The sequence below is a fragment of the Thermobia domestica genome, chromosome 10 (genome assembly GCF_964235325.1).
Source record: "Thermobia domestica chromosome 10, izTheDome1.hap1.1, whole genome shotgun sequence".
Classification (NCBI taxonomy): Eukaryota; Metazoa; Arthropoda; class Insecta; order Zygentoma; family Lepismatidae; genus Thermobia; species Thermobia domestica.
The window spans coordinates 230144202-230161725 of NC_137463.1; the positions used below are offsets into that span (position 1 = coordinate 230144202).

General features: G+C 37.0%; 1 protein-coding gene across 2 annotated transcripts in view; it reads right to left on the reverse strand.

Annotated features, from left to right (window-relative positions):
• The window catches only part of LOC145663049 (putative inorganic phosphate cotransporter), a 50045-nt gene that overhangs the window by 15711 nt on the left and 16810 nt on the right, over positions 1-17524 (reverse strand). Inside the window, exons 2-4 of one of the 2 annotated variants that reach the window (XM_081729208.1) lie at positions 9078-9127; positions 7076-7314; positions 5026-5262 (exon numbers count right to left, since the gene is read on the reverse strand). In XM_081729208.1, the coding sequence (XP_081585334.1) occupies positions 5026-5262; positions 7076-7314; positions 9078-9127 (526 nt within the window). The remainder of the gene's footprint in view (positions 1-5025; positions 5263-7075; positions 7315-9077; positions 9128-17524) is intronic. The other variant, XM_081729209.1, reaches the window with a different exon arrangement.

The following is a 17524-nucleotide window of genomic DNA, read 5'->3' on the forward strand; positions in this document are numbered from 1 at the left end:
GGTCCATGCATAATCCCAATATCCCACCTTGTTGAAAAATCGAAGGTAAACAGGTAAACACATTATACATTTATTATAACTTGATTTCAAGAATATTTTAGTGCCTAGGTGATTAGTGGCTCTTAACCTTTCGATACTCGCGAACCAGCAAAAGACAGGGAGAAATGATGAGAGTGGCAAAATAGAAAGCACCATTATTAGCATTATCACTGTATTACGAGTGGTGATAATAATTAGAAATAATGTAAGTAAAAGGCTAATAGTCACCGCAACAAACAAACCTAGTGATTATTAGCATTATTATTTTTTTTCATTTTTTTTTGTGTTTTCGTCAATATGTCGTTATCTTGTATATATATATAACATGTAATCATTGCAGAACATAGTGATTATTATGTTTAAAATACGAGGTGTTCACAGTACGTTGACATTCTATATATGAATGTTAAATACAAATTAAGAAAATACCTGTTAAATTATATGATTTACAAAATGGCAAAGCTTACGAAATAACATGAAAATTAATTCTATCACAGAAAGAGTTTTAGAGTACAGGTGAAAGACTTTTAGTACATTTAGATGGGAAATATAAAACCCCAATGCCACAATGATATATTTATTTATTTCTACTATTAGCATTATTTATTATTGAAACAATTTAAAAATTGCAAATTTTAGTCTTTCAAATACGTTTAAGTTTATTTAGGTTTTGAAATTTTTACAGACACACAACTATTTAATTTATATTCCCTGAATTCTATAAGGCGAATTTCACATGATCTTACTAATATAACTCTGCCTGAATTTTCAAGGTAAAGAATGTGAAAGCAAATATTTTATCTATCATATATAGAAAATAAGTACATATAACAAATTCTTTGAAGCTGTTTTGAAACAGCTATATCGATTTTGTACACCAATTATTCACGATACTTTCAGTTAACTGATTACCATACCTTTCCCCATTTACTTAGCTACTTACATGATTAGCTCTTGAGCAGAACAGTACTATTTAACAATATTTCTTCCAGACATGTTTTTTGGCGGGCATTTCTCCCCCGGAGCTCTGAGTGTGCCCCCGAGATAGAAAAATGAATGAAATATTTTAGTTTTACGTCTAATGGTTTTGCCTGCTAGGCTAAAGGAGACGGTACCCCCGAGATAGAATAGTACTGTATGAAAATAATATGTGCCCCTCCGAATACAAAGTGTGCCCAACAGAACATTTTTTTCTGAAAGGAACACCACCATTTAACAATGAATCATGCGAAGAAAGGAGTCGTACTCAAAGCTTTCAGTAAAGTTAAGATTAATTTGTCATTCATGCAACCAAATACAAACATATTGAAGTACACATATGTAAAAATACACACACTTACGTTAATCATACTTGACAGTGTAATATTGTTGATTGTATACTACAGTACGTCACGAATGTCTCCATTCAAAAGGGAAACAACTTGTGTTTTCTTTGCATAATTGCAACTTGTTAATTTCCAAATAACAAGAAAAAGCAAACAAGATAAAACCACATACAACAAGGTTGTTTTGTATTGTTATGTACTAGACTTTAATGAAGCAGGTAATAGGGCTTTATTTTTTTAGTCTCACTTGTAACGAGGCTCCTGTTGTCCAGCCCCGCTTAAAATGGAGCCTCATCTCCCAGCCCTGCTTGTAATGGGCTCTTGTTTCCATTTAGATATCCATTAGGTTCATAAATTATCATATAACATATATTCAAACCTAAAAGACGGCGACATCTTGTGGATGAAAAAGAAAGCTTGACGTATAAAAGGCCCAATTTAATAGCTTAGGGCTCCATCAAACCTATATCCGGCACTAAGCATTTCTATAAGTGCAGAGACGACTGACTGATGTGCCGACTTATACACTCATGTCCAAAATTATTGTCGCATGTCTATAAATATCTTGTTCTAGGAATATAATTTGATAAAGAATTCGCCTGGTATTTCTTACAATGTTAGTATGTTATAATCGGCAAAGACATGTATGTGGCAAATTTCATGTCAAAAGAGCAGTAAATAAGAACAATAAAACGAAAATAAAACTTTCTTCTCCATTTATCAAAATTTTGTTTTACTCATTCTAATTTTCGTATTTATAATTCTTTCCCTATGAAATTGATCCCAAATATACATTTCCTGATTATACACATAGTATCAGTATTAGAAGTGCCCTGCAACATCATTATCAAATTATATTCTTACAAAAAGACAGTCATTTTGGACATGAGTGTACATGAGTGGAAGGTCAATTGGCCCAGACGGACTTCGGATTCAACATGCTCCTCTCAGACGCTGCTTAATTTTATCTCAATGCAGAAGTTAGATCTTACGACATGGTGATTGGAGATCTTCATTGTTCGGCAGATTCTAAACTGCAAGATGCCGGAAAAGTTGATGATGGTATATGATCCATTGAGGAGGAAGGTAATAAGGTCTCTTAACTTACGGGGCCTAGAACAGGGAATGACATTTCGATGCGTTTCAGAGGATAGCGATACTTTTTGGTGCTTAACGCAGAGAGATTATTGTCTACTTTCAGTGGACTAACAAGTAGACCTCACCACTTCGCCGTTGCGTTAGCAAAAGAAAACAACTACTGTCCTAGAGTAGGGTTGAATATAAGATATTGACAAAAAATTTAGCTGCTAATGAGCACTAGAAATATGGGAAAACGAAATAGAAACATGAGTGTGGGAAAGCCATCTATAATATAATTTGATAGTTGCAAGACCGATATTTTTTCGAAAAAGATGGAGGAACAATAGTTATGACTTCATCTATGTAAATCGAGTTAGGAGGGATGTTTTTATTGCGTTCCAGATCATGGCCGCCATCTTGAAATCCGCCATATTGGATCAACGTCAATTTTTTCAAATGGAAAGAGGGCCATGTGAGGTATCAAACAACAATGATTTTTTCCACCCAATCTCATACACTAATTAGTTTGTCTATATCTAGAACGGTTTACGACTTACAGTTCTTTCAATGGTGAAAAGTTCGTTGTTTGTAGCAGATAACAGATAACTACAGTGGCAATGAACATAGCTCCAGAAAAAGCATTCTTACAGAACAAAATTACGGCAATGCAAGAAATGAAAGTCCTCAGCATTCATAAAATGGTTCTGACCTCGCCACTTCGTGTGTGCGTTTGTAGATTCAAACTGAAACTATAAGCAGTTGGGGCAGCACGATGAAGAAAATAGCAATATTGGTTGCCAATGGCATTCCTGGTCGTAGCAGCTACGGTATAAGGTAGAAGCTTACGTGCATCATGTACCATTCTACAGCGACAAACTCTTTGTAAGGAGACAAGTGCTAGAAGAGGCACATCATGAGATAAACAATCAAGAAGCTAGTGTGGAAGCGGAATGATATGTGAATTGCTATTGGTCGAATACAGGGAGCAGGAATTCACTTATGCTGGATACCTGAGAATTATTTAATAATGAAGAGGTGCGAAGTACAATAGCTCCACCTGGGAAATCAGTGGAAGTGTGACAAATTCCAAAAGGTACCACCGGCATATTTCAACCTTTCAATGTATTTTTTTAGACAATACAAAACATTGGTGTACTATATGTGATTATGAAATAAAGGACTAACATTTCCATTCAAAACTGCATGACAGAGATACTATTGTCACTCTGCATTCCCTTGTGTACAATCAATTTCAGTCTCCTCGCTTCACAAGAATGATTCAATAAGCATTTTGTAAATCAGTATATATTGATGAACCGATCGAATGGTTCGAAGTGCCGAAGAAGCACGCTTTCAATATTTCCGGCATTAACTTTTGTGATATTTGTGACGCTTCATTTTTTATTAGGTGCTCATGGTACTCTGCAAAATTCTGTATTGACTGTTTTATGAATGCTGAGGACTTGCATTTCTTGAATTGCCGTAATTTTGTCCAGTAAGAATGCTATCTCTGGAGCTATGTCCATTGCCACTGTAGTTATCTGTTATCTGCTACAAACAACTAATTTTTCAACATTCAAAGATCTGTAAGTTGTAAACCGTTCTAGATATGGACAAACTAATTAGTGTATGAGATTGGGTGGAAAAAATCATTGTTGTTTGATACCTCACATGGCTCTCTTTCAATTTGAAAAAGTTGACGTTGATCCAATATGGCGGATTTCAAGATGGCGGCCATGAACTGGAATGGCATAAAAACATCCCTCCTAACTCGATTTACATAGTTGAAGTCATAACTATTGTTCTTCTATATATTTCGAAAAAATATCGGTCTTGCGACTATCAAATTATATTGTAGATGGCTTTCCCACATTCATGTTTCTATTTCGTTTTCCCATATTTCTAGTGCTCATTAGCAGCTAAAATTTTTGTCAATATCTTATATTCAACCCTACTCTAGGACAGTAGTTGTTTCCTTTTGCTAACGCAACGGCGAAGTGGTGAGGTCTACTTGTAAGCCTATTCTATGCATCAATAGCTACAGCTTCAGTTCTTTACCTATGAATCCCCGAAGAGAAAGACCCGTCAAGCTTTCTTGAAGCCGAGCTACTGTGGTAGGAAACAGCCTACTTTAGGCAAGGTAATCTTACATGATGATCTGGGTACCTGCTAATTGCACCACAATCAAGTGCCGACATGGGTCGAAGTCCACGTCAATAACATGCTCTATCATTCAAAACCTCGATGTTGCACACCGACGTAAAGCAAAAATCAACCACCAATCAAAGGTCACCGTAAGCCGTTAGTCTAGCAGAAAAAAATAATCGAAATTTGCATTATCTACAGGCTCATATCATCAACTCCTATCATTATGTGACGCCTTGCATCTAGCAACATGTGCACTTGTAGAGGCGGGAATTAACTTACTTATATCTTGCTCTGAAAGGCCGCTACATTAAGAACATTCTATGGCATTTTTGTTGAAAGCTGATCTTTTCTATGTGTTTAGAATTTTTAAATCTTCCGGCATATTTGTTACCACGGAAGCATACGTTTAAATAGAATGATTGAACCAACTGACCTGTAGAAGACCTTGCAATAATCGTACTGCAAACAGTGCTCCCCAGTGTCCTCTTGCAGCCAAAGGAGAAATGATTGAAAGTATAGCATTCCACAAGAGACAGTACCCCAGAACTCGCTTCGTTCCCCAGATTTCAGCGAGACGACCTCCAGGGACTTGAGAGACGAGATAACCCCAATAAAAGGCTCCAAGAATCAGACCTTGAGTTATTTCATTCCAGTCAAACTCGCCATAGTCCTGTTGAATGAAAAAAGTATTATGGAAAGGGGATAGTGAGTCATATACATCGAAAAGACAGCGCAAATGTATTTGATTTAAATAAAAGTAAAGTATCATACACATTGTTCTATCACAGGCCAGAAGTATACCGACAACAATCCCTGAAAAGAACTTGAAATTACGAAGCGGGGCCACTGAGAGGTTCTTGACAACGAGGAACAAGAACGTTTTGCCGAGTTGCCAGCAGTATAAGAATATTCGTACACGTATAGATGTTTAGCAGTATGTAAGAGTTACAAAAGAAAAAGTGTTGTAGTACGCTTTCGAATCAGATTAGGAAATTGAGTTTATACTTTTTAATGTAGAATGGAAGTTTAATCACACTATACATTCTAGTTTCTCCTATTTATGTGCTTTTCTTTGATTTACAAAGGTTTAACTGTATCCTGGGTCAACAGTTCAACCATGACCTCAAATCATGCAATCTTAATTTTTTTTCTCAACGTCATGGAATGATTGATAAAATTTTGCACACCTACGCAAGTAGGATGATGATACAATATTCCATTGTTTCTTTTGTATACTTATTATACACTGATGTACTACCGAATTAAGCACATTTTATTGTTTGAAGTTCTCGCATTCACACGTCCGTATACACATTGCCCCGATTACTCGCATTGGTACTATAAATATGCAAGACCTGTGGCTGCAAGGTGCAGTAGTCATGATGAGTGGACTCAAAAATTCACGGAGTTAGACATGTTCAATCGAGGACAGGTTGTTGGTGTTCGACGAATGCGGCACTCTATTTCAGAGATTGCGAATCAACTGGTGTTATTTCGTACCACAGTTCAGACCAGTAGCCAGCCCAAAAATGTAGGGGAGGCCCGGCTGAAGTTACGGTGGGCCCGACCCAAAAATATTATAGTTCATCACCATATTATAGTTCATTTGCAAGCCTACCGTGAAAATTTTATGGGGGCCCGCAAAAATTTAGGGGAGCCGGCCCCCCTAGACCCCCCTAGATACGGGCCTTCCACAGTTGGAAGGGTATGCCGAGATTATGCAAATGCAGAGAAGATATCTGAAAACCGGTCGCAGTACAAAGGTCAGTGCGCTCTCAACGAACGTGGACTGTCCCAGCTGAGCCGTATCATACGAACCAATAAGAGCTAGATCCTGTCGCAAATCACATTCCAGTTGAATGAGGGCAAGGTGACCAGAATTTTTACTTGCAAAAACGGGACTCATGCGAATCGGCGACGGGGGGGGGGGGGCTTAATATTTGAGTTTCAGATTGCATTTTGGGACTCAGCAGTGTTTTCAATTTACAAAATACACAAGTAAGAGCTATAACACATATTTTCTAACATAAGTACTACCCAAAAATATTTTTAACTACTTGAAAACTCAGAATTCTCACTCAATTCTCACTTGAACCACGAACACTAAACCCATTTGAAAATTCAGAATTTCACGGCTGAACCTTCCCAACGAGTGTTGGTACGGAAGAGTGTAGAATTAGCATTGACCATTTATATTTTGAATAATAATTACGGGACACCTGGGTCATGTTTGCTTAAAAACGGGACATTTAGGCGTCCCGTTTGAGAATCAGTAAAAAACGGGATAACGGTTGAAAATAAGGGACTGTCCCGGCTAAAACGGGACGTCTGGTCACCTTGAATGAGGGTTCCACTCGAAGTGTTAGTACACAGACAGTCGATTCTACTGAAATGTGTAGTTAGTAGAATGGCAGTGAACTAGTTAAGCTTTGCAACTACATATCCCACAAGTAACAATAATAAAAACTACAATGTATTATTACCTGGTTTTGTTGTTCACCGATAACCAGAGAAAAATTTGCGCCTTTAGTTTCATCAGTTGTTTCTGTTTGTTGTAAACACTCGGTATGTGAATAGGTTATGTTGTTGGTGCTGCTGTGGGTTTTATTCTTCGCAATAACCATGACTATGATGGCAAGATTAATATTAACTCTTGTAAAATACGATGACACAGCCGCAAAGAAGATCATAATTCCAAGAACCAAACGAGCAGGTATTCGGCCTGAAAAATAGACATTAATAAGATAAATAAATGGTCACCAGATTTAGAAAATATAAGAAATAGGACACTCGACAAAGTGGCATTGTTAAAACACCTATCAAATGGCTATGTCGTTATTCTAGTGAAGTTTCCAGCTTTTCATTCATTTAGTCCCCAACAGGCGCATATCTGCGTGTGTATGTTAGACAGTGTTTCTTCGAGACCTGTTTTAGGGGGACACTGCCCCCCGGAGCTCTGAGAGCGCCCCCGGAGCAGACCAAAATAATACGTCTATAATATAATAATAAATAGAATATCAGCAGTGCCCACCCCGGAATACTAAGTGTCCCCCCGAATGTTATTTCTGAAAGAAACACTGATGGTAGAGTGAAGTGGAAAAAGTTCGAACATTTTTTCAAGTTATAATATTGCGGAAAAGTTGCGAATTGGTGAGTCTAAAAAGGAGTAAGAAATGAAATGAAATCAGTTTTTATTTTCCGGTAGCGCATGTGCTCTAAAAATTTGCCGAAATCTGAAAAAAATAATATTTTTACGATAATTTTTTAAAATCATACTGAAATTTTGAATATTTAAATGTAGTAGCAATAGTTGAATCCACTCAAACCGATAATGATTGAGAAAAAGAATTATTCAAATCAGCTAAGGTATTTCACTTGCGCAGTGGCTGTCAATTTTAAGGAATTAAGGTGCTTGTTGCATCGCTCGGATCAATGACTACGATGCTCTACCAACCCAGTTAACAATGAGTGAAAATGGAGATGTTCAATTGTTCAACCTAAGTTTCGTGGACTTACGACTCTTCATACAAAAACTTGGATTTGCCAATAAAAATCGGCGTATAATTCTGTTTTTAAACATTTAAACTTGTATTCAATAAAGCCCATAACACTTAAACAAAAAATCCTGAAAAACATTCAATATATATTTTTTTTTAAATTTAAAAAATGGTCATTCGACTGGAAACGGAAAGTGTGCCTATTTTCCACTTCCAACGAATTCTTTATACAGCTGTTAGATTAACGTTCAAGTACAAAAATGTTCTACTAAAAAGTTTATGTGTTAGCAATTACTGTTCAGAAGGTGTCGTATATTTTGCGGAACAAAGTTATCATTTAAAACCAGTTGAGAATGTTCAAGAGCATTGCCAGAACGAACTTAAAAAGAATGGAGAAATGGAGCGGGAAGGAAAACTGTCATTGTTCCTAGATGTAAATCTTTTTATCCGAACCTTTTTCTCTTTCTCTCGAAAATTAGCAAAATATCATCTCTCTATGACTTACAGTCATAGAGAAACTGTTTCTTTGTTTATGGTACATTTTTCTTGCTTGTCAGATTGAATTTAGGCAACTAGTATATCATATAGGCGTACATGAAAACATATAGCCTCCAGGAATTTCATAGAATATTTAGGCAAGTGAAGCGCTAATTGTGTTATGATATTTGTGTTGCTTAATTTACACTTGCAGATAACAACTGGAACGCCAGTTTGAAACCCAATCAGGACAGCCAGTTCCCGAATTAAACAAAGACTCACAAGTATTGGATGTTGTAAAAGTTTAAGCAGCTTCTTAATTGTAGAATCCACTACAGGGAAACAGAATTGGTAGTTGAGCAAGACAGTTATAAAAAGTCAAAAGAGAAAAAAATTCCTTTTATTTTTAATTTCGCACCATTCCAAAAGAGCATTTTTCCTTTTATTTCTATTAACAAACATACCAATAAACAATCTGATGATAATATGGAACGATATTTCAAATACTTACCTGTCCATCGCTCTATGCCTTTTATTGAAGTGGATACAAGTTCTGGATCCCTAGGGGGAAAAAACATGTTTCTTAAGTCTTTTGTGATAGTACAGCATTTAAATACTATGTTTTGTATCCTAAGACAGAAGCAAGTACATACTTCATATGCATTACGTATATGAACAAGATATGCTCTATGCTGTACGAGCATAAAGGTCTGTCCTGAAAGTAATATCAGTAAACTTATTGTGACGCGACTGTACGTCGGAGCGCGGTCTAACTGGTTGAAACTGGTAGTGGGGTCACTCAGTGTGCTCCGAACATCCGGAGAGTGGGAACACGCCTGTCCGTGGGGGTTGTTTTCTGGTCTTGTGCAAGTGAAAATGCAGAGCTTGTTAGAACAAAGATTTGCGATCAAGTTTTGCGTGAAACTTGGCAAGACCGCTACGGAAACTGTTACTATGATCAAGACTGCTTACAAAGAACATTCCCTGTCAGATCGGCAAGTGTTTCGGTGACACAAGGCCTTTTTGGAAGACCGGGAACAGGACAGCACCGGACGGCCATCCATGACTACCACGACTAACAGTGTGACGCGAGTGAGGGGACTGTTGAACTTAGACCGACGATTAAGTGTTCGTTTAATGGCCAACGTGTTAAACATTCCGAAAACTGACGCGAGTGAGGGGACTGTTGAACTTAGACCGACGATTAAGTGTTCGTTTAATGGCCAACGTGTTAAACATTCCGAAAACTCAAGTTCATGAAATCGTTACAAACCACATAGGCATGCGGAAGGTGTGCGCAAAAATGGTTCCAAAAGTGCTCATTGACGACCAAAAGTCACGCCGCGTTGAAACGTGCCTCTTCCAGGCCTTTCAAAAGGGCCTTGTGCCACCGAAACACTTGCCAATCTGATAGGACATGTTCTTTGTAACCAGTCTTGATCACAGTAACAATTTCCGTAGCGGCCTTGTCAAGTTTCACGCAAAACTTGATCGCAAATCTTTGTTCTAGCGAGCGCTGCATTTTTACTTGCACAAGATCAAAAAACAACCTTCATGGACAGGCCCGTCCTCACGCTCCTGATGCTCGGAGCACACTGAGCGACGGAGCGCTGCTTACCAGCGTTGCCAACTATTTCACGGAATATTATGCTAGTTGTTGCTCAGAATTATGCTATTTACTAGAAAATTATGCTAGGCTTAATATTTTAAATAATAATAATAATAATAATAATTTTAAATAATAATAATAATAATAATAATAATGTGAAATTTATTATTATTATTATTATTATTATTATTATTATTATTACTGTGCAAAATTTATTTTGTAAAGTAAATTGATTTAACGTACTTAAACAAAATAGTTTACTTACCTAAAAATAAGAACCTTGATTGGAGTCCTCGATATATGATGAAAACCAAATATGAAAACTTGTTTAGTCTATAGTCTATACAACACATAACATAGGCATACATATATATACAGTATATATACACACACGTTCACATATCTACACAAATATTTACACAACTGTTCAGAATTTCAAAACTCGACTTCAAATTCAATATCTTCCACTTCCTCCTCCGGAATTGCAGATGAAGTCGAAGGGGCATACAATGAAGCTTTTGTCATTGAGGCCAGCATTCGTTCTGTTGGTTGGAATTTATTACAACCAGTTTGTTTTACGCACTCCGATGTCAAAAGAAGACCGTTTATTGTCGACGTGATTAGTTTGTTTCTTGTTTTTGTCTTCATCAAATTTATTTTCGAAAAAATCCGTTCACATGAAGCACTGGAATGAGGAAATATAAGTACGTCAAGAGCAAATTTTCCTAATTCTTCAAATTCACGCTCTCCAAGCAAATCCTCACTATTTCGAATGGTTAGCCAAAAATTATCCACATCAGAAGAAATCATGTCTTCGGGAAGATTAGAATACGGCAGCTTTCGCCATTGATCGTCTAGTTTTTGCTGCAGATCAAGATCATTAGCATCAACTATACGAGGAAGTTTTGATAGAAGAGGCGTAATAGATAATGGTCGTGACTGATCTATCTTCAGCGCGATACCGGGAGTTAGCCATGATAATTTTGAAAGAATTTCGTCCCCAAAATCGAATCTCTTTTTAATTTCTAAGCAGGCTGCAATGTAGAAATCCCTGCACCTGCGCTTGAAATCATTAATATTTTCATGGCTTTTGAGCACTGTCCCTAGTTGATTGTGTACTTCCACCCAAACATAAACGTTCATTAAGGGTTGAAAAAGTCTTTCATCCATAGGATCAATTTGCTGAAGATCAAGTCGCTTCAATTTAATGGGATCCATATACATCGAAAGTATCGATAAATATAAATCGGACATTTTAGTGTGAAGAGCACTCACAACAACTTTTTCGCTTTGAAAGAGCTTGTTAGCATTTGTAAAATTGGGCAATGTAAATTTCAAAAACAACAGAAAGAGTTTTGTTTCAGGAGAGTTCATTTGATGTAGAATAAAGTCCGCCTTTTCATCTCCTTCGAATGAGCGTTCAATAAAAAATGACCGAAGTGCTTCCCACTGCTCCAAAAGTCTTTCTATCACTTGAATCAGAGATAGCCATCTTGTTTGAGATGGCCTTAACATTTTGTGCGGGTCTAAGTTTAAAAATTCTTGAAATTCTTGAAGTTAGGCTTGCTTTACTACTATGCATAAAATAATTGTAAACGTCACGACCTAACTGTTCACAAGAAAATGGCAGTTTTTTAGTAGCTTCGTTCGCGCACAAATGCAAAGAATGGCAAATACACTTCATTGTGATCAGTCCTGGAAGACGTTCTTTGAGTTTGCTTGCAACGGAATTTCCCCTACCAAACATTACGTTGCAGCCATCGCTCGCAAATCCAACTATGTTCTCTTCCGGGATCTGAGCATCAATAAAGGTTTGCATGAGCTCTTCAAATAGACGGTCAGCCGTTGCTCCTACGAGTGCAGAAGCGGGATCACTTCCAGTGAAAACCTGGACAAGTTTCCAGAACTTTGTGTCCACCCGTTTTAGCTCCTCGTCAAAGAACCTTACGCACACCGCTAAAGTTTTAATGCTACCAATGTCCGTAGATTCATCAATTATTACACTAAACTTCGATTTCCGTAGTTGTTGTGCTATGTCATCAAAGTGGCATTTCCCAATGACGTTTTTAATTATATTACTGGCTTTTGTTCTTCCAAACTTTACGGATTCGGCTGTCTTACATTTACATGCAGCCGCTGCCACTTTTACGAGATGCTCTCCAACCCGCATAGGAATATTGTGTTCTGCCATGAAAGCTGCCCACAATATTTCTGCTCTCTTTACTTTTGCGTCGGGATTTGATTCCGCACTTGCAAAACATTGGGTTATAGATTTCTGTTTATGCCCTACTGTTTTAACACGATTTGTGTGTTTTGCAGATTCAGAATGTTTTTCAAGCACACTACGTTTTGCTGCTAACTCCGCATTACAGGCAACACAGAATGCTTTCCCCGGGTTTTCCTTTACAGGACGTAACCACCCTTTAAATTTTAAGTCACTTTCCCCACTCCGATCTATATTTTTGATCGAATGTTTCCCACTTTCGGTTTGAATCTCCTCGCGCTTTTTTTCGCTTCTCTGGAGTACCATCACACGCTTTCCTTTTCCGTTCATCACTCATTGTGTCGTAACGTTAACTCACAAACTGTGAACGTGAGAATATGATAATTAACACACGAAAAACTAAGACACGATGAAATAACAACCGCAAAGAGCACACGAACAATTTCTTTCAGCCAGCACTAACCTAACACAAACTAACTTTGAAATTGAAGACATTGAATATAAGACCTCAATAGTAATAAAAGAGAAAGAGTGGGAGGGAGGGGGAAGATGGAAAGAAACAACAACTTTGTTCATTTCAGTTAAGAGGAATTTTAAAAAGAGTACCGCATCCCAAAACTAAAAGTGGGATTGGGGTAGGAGATATTTCAACCATCAACAGGATGTGGCCTCAATAAGACTGTAACCTTGTCTTTCATTTAACTGTAAAGGCCCAATTGAAAAGTAAGGAGCTAACAAGATTCCTCTCAAACAACACGACTTGGGAGGCGTCAGGGAGTCTCATAGAAAGTGACCGTCACATAGAATGAGGAAGAATTTTTTTTTTTTTCGCAAGCAGCCCTTAGAAGCTCGTAGAGTAGGGACCCTTCTGGTTGCAATAAGAAAGATGCGTTTGTTCTCTTTTATCGTTTTATTGCTTCCTTTCCGCAAAATAATTTTTAAAGTTTCTTCTACTGTAGGAAGCTTTGACACTAGAGTAATTCGCCTTCGGTCATTCAACTATCAACGCTCCAACGCAAGGAAATAACAATGGTAACTGAAATATGCTAGATTTTAAAATTATGCTAATAGCAAGATGCTAGGTGCTAGAGCGTTCGAAAAGATGCTAGGTTTGGCATAATTATACTAGGAATGGCAACGCTGCTGCTTACTGAGTTCCTCCACTACGAGTCACAATCGGTTAGACCGCGCTCCGACGTACATCCGCGTTACAATAAATTCACTGACATTACTTTCAGGACAGACTTTGTATCTTGTATACGTAATGGATATGAAGTATGTTAATATAAGACTATTAACGATTCATTTAATTACCAATAACCCCTACTTCGTTTAACATTTACATTAATGATGGAAAACATGCAATATAAGCTGTAATAAAAAAAAGGAGGGGGGGGGGCAATTTCAACTCGCATTATACATGACACCAACGAGAAGAAACAAGAGTGTTACTCTTTGGTAAGTATACTAGTGTGTTTGCGGCCTCAGACAAACCCATGTATCTTGCAAATGAAGTCCAGTTACTAATCCCTGGAGAGCTTCACTGAAATTAAAGCCTAAAGTTTGATATTCAGGTCTTAAATACAATTGTAATCGCCTGCCATAAATAACCTGTTAAGGTTGTGTCCAACACTCGGAATGCGATGGGATTTCCCTATATAATAACATGACATATTTCTTTCCAGAATATTATGAAAACTATTTATTTCATACATTTCAAAATTCGTCCAAATGTTTGTTATTATTAATATCGCATGTTCAGTCTTACTTTTTCTTGCTAGGGTAATATTAGAGCACGCTAATTTAAAATTAATTTTCTTCCACTTAAAAACTGTGTAAGATATTGGCTGCAATTCGGAACACCGCAAACTAGCAGATAGAAGGTTAACCAGGTAGGTTTCTTTCATTCTCTGTCCCCTGCTAGGTCACATGCGCGAGCTTCGGGTTGTCACCGATGAAATGCAGATTGACAGCAGATAAGAGCAATGTCTGTTTTCTCTCTCTTCATAGATCGCAGCGGCGGCTGGTACTATATGTTGCATAGTTGTGCAACCGGATATTTTTTTTTAATACTAAAGATATTTTTAAGCATTAAAGTAATGCATCAGTAAACAATAAATCTTTGCTCTTGAGCGCAAAACAGTATTAGTGTATTTCTTTTAAAAAAAAATCAGTTAAAAAACTGAAACAAAGAGAGAGATTTACATTTCCAGTTGCAGCGAACGTTGCCACTGGAAGCAGTAACATTGAGCGTACGGCAGCGAGCTCCTATCTCTTAACATGAGGAGGATGATTTATTCTTGCATCGCTGCTATCCTCCCGTATTGCCCTGTTCCAGTTACTCCTTCGTCCGCAACTGGTATATAGTCAACTTCTGTAGTAGTTACGAATTCCTCCGCTTGGCAGCGCTTGACTCAATTGATAGAGTGAGTGAGATATAGAACGTCTGTGAAGTTGTCCCGCCCACCTAACAAATTTTTCTTTTTCTTATCTACATAGTTAGTTTATCGTTAGTTTACGTTAGTTTTGATAAAATTATCGTTAGTTTCGAAAAAAATAAAATTTTTATTCAACAAATAAATGGGCAGGCCAAATTCACGGTTCCCACCCACAAACGAATTTCAAAAGTTCTTCATATCACATCGTTAGTTTATCGTTAGTTTACGTTAGTTTTGCTAAAACTATCGTTAGTTTCAAAAAATAACGATTTTATTCTGGAAATAAAGTTTCCCGTCAAGTGTGAATTAGCCCGCCCATATTGAATTCTCATAAAATTCCAACTCATATCGTTACTTTATCGTTAGTTTACGTTAGTTTTGCTAAATTTAACATTTGTTTTGCAAAAATAACGATTTTATTCGAGAAATATGATCTCCCGCCAAATGTAAAGTTTCCCGCCCCTAAAGAATTATCATAAATTTCCATTTCACATCCTTAGTTTATCGTTAGTTAACGTTAGTTTTACTTTTCTTAGGGACATACTGGACACCTTCCAGTGTACCTGACGGAACATGATAGGCATATGTCTGCTATGTAATTGTGCTGTTAGGTTTACGCTTGGCGGAAATCTTTATTTCTCGAATAAAATCGTTATTTTTCTAAAACAAACGTTAATTGTAGCAAAACTAACGATAAACTAACAATATGAGTTGGAAGTTTAAGAGAATTCAATATGGGCGGGCTAATTCACAGTTGGCGGGAAACTTTATTTCTAGAATAAAATAGTTATTTTTGCGAAACTAACGATAGTTTTAGCAAAACTAACGTAAACTAACGATATCAGTTGAAATTTTATGAGAATTCAATATGGACGGGCTAATTCACAGTTGGCGGGAAACTTTATTTCTAGAATAAAATAGTTATTTTTGCGAAACTAACGATAGTTTTAGCAAAACTAACGTAAACTAACGATAAACTAACGATATGAGTTGGAATTTTATGAGAATTCAATATGGTCGGGCTAACTCACACTTGGCGGGAAACTTTATTTCTAGAATAAAATCGTTATTTTTTTGAAACTAACGATAGTTTTAGCAAAACTAACGTAAACTAACGATAAACTAACGATGTGATATGAAAAACGTTTGAAATTCGTTTCTGGGTGGAGAACCGTGAAGTTAGCCTGCCCATTTATTTGTTGAATAAAAATATTATTTTTTAGAAACTAACGATAATTTTAGTAAAACTAACGTAAACTAACGATAAACTACGTAGATAAGAAAAAGAAAAATTCGGTAGGTGGGCGGGACAACTTCACAGACGTAGATATAGACGCTTGGAAGAGAGACGTCATTCACAAAACAGAAACTCGCAAAAAACAAATACGTGTCTGGTGATAGCAGGGGCGAATCTAGGCTGAATGTTTGGGAGAGGGCGGTCGTTCGAAGTCAATAGACTCTATTTTACATTTGTAATACAAAGGTAAAAATTCTTGTGATAGATTTTATTTTTAAAATCAAAAATATCCTATTCTGAGGGGGAAGGGCGATCGAATTTCGAAGAAGAAAATGTCTTACCACTGGTCTAATTCCTAGCTCTGTGTCTTTCGTGCACATGATTCCGTGTTCGATTTCGTGCGGAGAGCATAAAAAATTAATCTCAAATCATTCACTTTCAATACTCATCCGTCTTCTTTAGCGTAAATTGCTGGAAGGTTAAACTATTACCTTTTTTTTATTTTCGAGGGAAAAAATCTTAGATTTCACGCTTGTTTATAATAGAATAGCAGACAAAAAAAAGTAGTTACTGAAAACGGACTTTTTGTCCCTTATATTCATACAAAGAGGTCTTATTAAACGCTTGCAGTGACTTGGATTTAGAAGTAAATGCAGAGAAAACTAAATACATAGAAGTGCGTCGGTACTGTAATACGGCAAATCATGGATGCGTTAAAATATGAAATGATACTTTTGATAAAGTCGATAGCTTCAAAAATGTCTGGGATCAATAGTAACAGGCGAAAATCACATTCACGAAGAAATTAAATGTCGATTAAAATCAGGGAATTAGTGTTATTATTCAATTCAAAATCTCTTGTCGCGAATTCTGTCGAGGAATTTGAAGCTTAAAATATATAAAACGATAATCATGCCTGTTGTTCTGTATGGTTGCGAAACATGGTCGCTTACTCTGAGACTGAAAGTGTTTGAGAACAAGATCCTTAGACGAATATTCGGACTCAGGAGAGACGGGAATGGGGAATGGCGGAAACTTCATAACGAGGAATTTCATAGTTTATACCGTTCACCAAACATTGTTAGGTCCACCAAGTCTAAGAGGCTCAGGTGGACAGGTCTGTACCCAGAATGGAAGAAAGTAGGAGTGCTTTCAAAGTCCTAACTGGAAGTCCAATGAGAAAACGACCATTAAAAAGACCTATGCACAGATGGGAGGACAATATTAAGATGGATCTCACAGAAATAGGAATACAAAGTAGAAACTGGACCCAGTTGGATAAGGGTAGAAGTCAGTGGAGAGCTTTTGTGAAAGCGGCATTGAACCTTCGGGTTCCATAGGCCATAGAGTTAGTTAGTTAGTTATATTCATACAAATAAATGCTAACAGAATGCGTATTGTCAGAGGAGAGAAGTGTTTCTGTACCCTAAAGAAAATAAAGCGGAAAATG